The following is a 5,922-nucleotide window of genomic DNA, read 5'->3' on the forward strand; positions in this document are numbered from 1 at the left end:
CTGAAAGGGCGAGCATGTTTGGTAGGATGGGGATTCGAACCCGCGACCCTCAGATTGCGAGTCGAGTGTCTTAACCACCTGGCCATGCCGGGCCTTGTTAGTGTTATCTTTAATATTTTCCAATGAGACAGCGGTAAATTTACAGACTTACAACGCTAAAATCCTGGGTTAGATTCTCTGCGGTGAACACAGCAGTTAGCTCAATGTGACTCTGCTTTAAAATAAGCTAACAAGCTATCTTTAATTCATCTAAACTTACAGGAGTTTTCACTGTGAATTATTCGTTTTCGTTACAGAGTCTGTAAACGGATATATCATAAGTTAGCCTTATGTGTCCTATGAAGTTTGGTTTGGTTGTGGTTAAACACAAAACTGCGTTGTGCCTACGGACTTACCACTGGGAACAATGGTAAGTCTGAAGGCTTATAACGCTATAAATCAGGTTTCAATACTTGTAGTAGGCACAGCACAGACAGTCCATTGTGTAGCTTTATGCTTATAAAAACCCAAAAACAAATCTACGTTGGGAAACTTTTGTAATTCTCCATTAGCTACAATAAGTTCTAGCATAAGAAATAGAAGTTATGTCTTATCCAGCTTATTGAAACTGTCTGAAACTCTGCATCACTTAAAAACGCCAAATTATTTCTTAAAGAATACCGTTAGGAGAGATTAAAATAATAAATTATGCAAATCAGGACTATAATAATCTTAGCTACTACGTGCTAAACAATTTCTTAACGAATCCCGCCCTCGATTTTGTCCTGCCAAGGATAACTTTGTATGATAGAATTAAAACTTGAGACAGTCGAGATGAAAAAGTTTTGATCAGATAGATCTTGTCTATCACTTGTTTGTCTTACACTTTAAAGAATTCTATAAAACTCGTACATTTTCAAATGTTTTTTTTTTATGAAACGTGACTTTAAATAAGTTAATTTTTATTTCAGATAAAGTTTAGTATTTGGTACACAGATCTCGTATAGTTATTACATATTTGATCTTATTTTACTTGTTGTATTCATACTTACTTTTGCTTTATCTGTTGTTTTAAAACAACGGATATGTCTTTTCTCATGGCTGCTACTGTAATCTTGGGAAAAAACGTTTTTTTAGCGATATACAAGGAACAATGTCCTTTATAATCGAAACGGCTGTTGATCCTTGACTTCAGAGTTATAAACTGCAGTGAAATAGCATGTGTTCTGGCCTCTATCTTGTCAATCATTCCATCGGTTAACATCTCTCTCATTGGTTTCCGATTTTCCGAAGACTTAGATACAATATCCCACAGTTGACTGTATACTCCACTTTCTTTTTCCTAAAATGGTAAGAAACAGTTTTATGTTGCATATCGGCAGAACTGTCTTAAAGCTAAAACAATTTTTCTTTGAGATGAGGTTCTTGGTATTTCAAACCAGAAAAGCAATTATGAACGTTTCAAAAACTGAAAGTTTGAATACTAAAAGCACATCTATTGTTCTTTTTTACTTAACAAATTGTAATGAACCTAAACAATATAAGACTAAATGATAAGTTTACAAATATGGTTTTAATGCTTTTATAAGTACTGCGCTAATGAAACAAGGAGTACGAGTAGTCTTAACAAATTCGAAACATCACGTTTGGCTGTAGACAGGTATTATTTAAAGAGCCTTATTGACCATGACTTGAGCAGACAAAGTACAGATGAAAAATTTTAAATTCAATACGTTTAATTTTGAATTCGATAATAATAATAATCTAATAAAAATAAATGTGATACGAAACATCAGTAGTCAAGCAATTTGTTGGACCTAATGGATATACGTTTAGGTTTGAATTAAAATGTGTAAACAAAGATCGTTGAGGAGTTTAAAGTAGACAAAATAATAATTGAGATCATGAAATGAAAAATGGTCCAAATTTCTCAACGTTTTTCTTTTCGTTATACGATATATTTAATAGTTGTATTTCTGTGCAATAGCATTATGAACCAAAGTCAATTATAGGTAATTTAGTTTGGGTGTTGTTCGAACTAATCTAAGTCAGCCTGAAAGATGAAAAAGAAAGGGGAAAAAAACCTTAATAACTGATTCGAAAAAACCGCCTCTTTCAATAACAGGAGTAATTTGTGGACGCTCCAGAAGATCTTCCAGGCTATCAATCCTATTTGTGGCTTTCCGTAGTGTTAACTTTGAAACTAATAGTCCGCTAAAAGCTGACATTGTCACAAAACATCCAATCAACCAAACTCCAATCAGAAATCGCTTTGAGAAACTAGAAGGCAAACGCTCGAAACCTATTGATTTGTAAAAGAAAAAAAAATATGTTCATCCACTTTTCTTGAAAATAGTTTACAAAACATAATAGAACAAGAGCTCAGCTGCAAAGATATTTCAATCTTTATGAAAAAAAAAGGGAAATTACATACGTTTTTATGTTTTCGATTCTCACACACAGTCTAAGTGAATTCATTGCACACGAAATATGTTATAAAATGGGAATGTTCTACATACGCGATTTGTAATAATAATTCTTTTAGCTAAAAATATAGAAAAAACATAATAATAAAACAGCTGAAAGCAGGGTAAAATTAAAATGTTACTGGGCATGTTATTGTGAAATACGTGATAGTAAATCATGCATGACAAAACTTTTCACATACACACGTCAATATATATATTGTTGTAGGCTAATTTTTTTATTACTTTAACGTTTTTATTTACTAGAGGGACGTTTTACATGATGTAATATATGTATAAGATTCATGAAAGTTTAGGCCTCTGAGGATTCTAGTAGCTTCCTGTAGTGCATAGAAAATACTAGAATATAAAATGTCAAACTAGGTGAGTATTGGTTAGTTAATCAGTACAGTATTAGTTAGTGAGTGTCAGTCTGCGAGTCTGTCTGTGATTCAGTTACTAAATTTGTGAGTGAGTCATTCAGTGTGTTTATTATCGATCGAATAGTGGGATATTCTTGCAAGTAAGCTGTACTTATAAGTTTAGCAAAGATTAGCTTCGGAATTAATCTTTAAACGTTGTTTGTACAGTTAGGCCCACCAGTGAATATAGTCTGTAGCCTGTATAAAACGTTACTGAAGAAATAAATTAACTTTTTGTTGATAATTGAACTGGAATTCTCTTCTTTTTTTTATCAAATACTCCCAAAAATTCTGCCCAACAATAAAACATGTTATAACAATTTAATAGTTTCGTTCTGAGTTAACGTGTTGTTTAAGTATTGTTTTATTATAGATTACAGCTTTTTACACTAAGGAAGATTATTTTTTTTAGAACAGGTACGACGTTTCGATCACTGATGCGATCCTTCTCAAGTATACAAATGTTAACGGTAAAGAAAATTTAAATACTAAAACCTTGTTTATCGTTAAGTTGTTCGTTTGTTTGTAATTAAGCACAAAGCTATCTGTGCTCCGCTCACCACGTGTATCAAAACCCAGTTTCTAGCGTTGTAAGTCCGCAGACATGCCGCTGTGCCACTGGGAACTTACCGTTAAAACTTTTGTTCTTGAGAATGATCGCACCATTGATTAATACGTCGTACCTGTTCTAAGATATAATTCTTACTGTAAAAGTCATAACTTGTAATAAAATAAAAATGTCATAACAATATATTACAGTATATACTCAAAATGGTTGAAAAAAAAAGAATTGAGAAGTAAGTAAATAAACGCGTATCCTGTGTTTATGAACATTTCATCTCTAAACGACTTAATAAAGGAATGTTAAAGCATTAATGAGGATTACTGATACCACAATTTAGTCACAATAACCTTTATTGGTTATTGATACTTTTGGAAATATTATCGAAATAATAACAGTACTTAAAAGAAAAAGGCATAATTAATAAATCAGTTTGTTGTCATTCGTCTTGAAAGAGACAACAAATAATGTTTTCAATCTTGATGAATAAATAGTCTTACTTGTTATTTGTTTGAAGTGTCATCGTTTCGACTTCTACATGAACTTTAAACACTTGCGCTGAATAAAGATATTCTTCTGAAGTAAAGATCATTTAATTCATAAAGATTTGTCCCCCTCCCCAGTGATTCAGTGATATATCTGCGGACTTATAACGCTAAAAACCGGATTTCGATACACGTGGTGGGTACAGCACAGATAGCCCATTGTGCAGCTTTGTTCTTACCTCAAACAAATCATAAAGATTTAAGTTGCGATCGTGAATCTGCAAATTTTAACTTTTTAAATTAACCTAAAATGTAGCTAAAGGAGGTTGATTTTAGTGTGTGAAAGTTTATGACAAGTAAATTCTTACAGCTCATTGTCAGTCAGTGAAGTTGGTTGTATCTACTTCTGCTTTAATTAATGTACAGTTGAGGTTTTTCTTTCCGTTATGTATTACTAAGACACCACAGGTTTCTTCAACTCCTCGGAATTTTTTGTTTGTTTTTAGAAGCTAATCTTCCAGTGGTAAAATGAAATGTTTAAATTAACATTCAAATTCCAGTACTATATATTTCCAAATATTTCCTAATATAAATCACAACTTCTAAAATACCCTCGTTTGCTATAATGAAAGTCCATGGGCGTAGAAAACAATAAAATATTAGTAGGGCTAGAACCACAAGTGTGTGTGTGTGATGGTAATGGTGGTAGGACGAGAATTGTTTGGTGATAGTATTAACAGACCCAACTCTAATAAAAGAACACAGTATTGGGTGTAGCAGTTAGTGAAAGACCACAGTAAATGGAACAAACTATCAGCAGTCGTGATATTGGAGAAAATAGTTTCGATACAATGTGAAGACAACGTTAGACTGAAGAGGTTTGGTTTGTTTATCGCGCAAAGCTTACACGAGGACTATCTGCGCTAGCCGACCCTAATTTAGCAGTGATAGACTATAGAAGGAAGGCAGCTATTCAACACCACCCAAACCAACTTTTGGACTACTCTTTTACCAACGAATACTGGGAATGACCGTCACTTATAACACCCCCACGGCTGAAAGGGCGAGCATGTTCGGTGTGATGGAGATTCGTACCAGCGACCTTCGTACTGCGAGTCAAACGCTCTAACCACCATGTTTTAAAGTAATTAGATACAATGCAAAGCCACGGCATTATACCTGTCTTTGCCCTGAGAAATCAGATGACAGAACCACAATTATGTGATGAGAAATATTCGTTCTTATTAATTTTAGTATTTCCTTATCCAGATTCTATTGTAGCCAAGGTAAATGGCATTATTTTCCAGTCACAGAGGTTCCCCGATGGATCAACGGGAAGCTTGGAGACTTATAACGCTAAATCTAGCGGTTTGGTTCCCACAGTGGGCGCAGCACAGACAGTCCATTGAATAGCTTTGCGTTTAACAACAAAACAAACAAACTTATATTTTATTTCTGGAGAAAATGGTACGGAGAGCAAGGTCCTTCAAATGCCATCGCTATGTGTGTGTATGCCTTAAAGGTAATCCGATCAATATTTTTTCTAGTGAGTTTGTTTTGGCGCAAATATACACGATAGACTATATACAATATACAGTCAGCTCTCCAAGGGGAATCGAACTCCGGATTTTAGTGTTATAAGTCAGTAATTCTCTAGTGGGACTATAATTAATGAAACAGTCAGTGGTGATAAAAAATTAAGAATATCAAGCCACGAAGACCATCATTGTACTCTGGAAGATATATTTACCCTTTTTTATAATATACACCTGAAAAAAAGTTAAGCACCCCCAAATATTTTTCAGGATTGCTTATTGAAAATAAGGTTTAATTTTCATGATGTTGAGCAATGTTCATAATTTCAAACATAATTAAAAGGATGTGAGCGTTCAGGTGCGACATTTAAATCAGGCGCGTTTTTTTCCCCACGTGCAACTTGCTCCCTTCTTCACGTCCAATATGCACTATTTTCTCGTGCATCAAACCCCTATTTAACTCCCGAATTTCTG

The 5,922-nt window shown here is 33.9% G+C and overlaps 1 protein-coding gene across 1 annotated transcript in view; it reads right to left on the reverse strand.

The window, feature by feature from the left end:
• LOC111088104 (ionotropic receptor 25a-like) overlaps positions 1 to 5,922 on the reverse strand; it is a 25,489-nt gene that overhangs the window by 1,943 nt on the left and 17,624 nt on the right. The window contains exons 7-8 of the mRNA XM_022397083.1: positions 2,064 to 2,281; positions 1,032 to 1,321 (exon numbers count right to left, since the gene is read on the reverse strand). Coding sequence (XP_022252791.1) covers positions 1,032 to 1,321; positions 2,064 to 2,281 — 508 coding nt within the window. The remainder of the gene's footprint in view (positions 1 to 1,031; positions 1,322 to 2,063; positions 2,282 to 5,922) is intronic.

Source organism: Limulus polyphemus, unplaced genomic scaffold, assembly GCF_000517525.1.
Source record: "Limulus polyphemus unplaced genomic scaffold, Limulus_polyphemus-2.1.2 Scaffold3131, whole genome shotgun sequence".
Classification (NCBI taxonomy): Eukaryota; Metazoa; Arthropoda; class Merostomata; order Xiphosura; family Limulidae; genus Limulus; species Limulus polyphemus.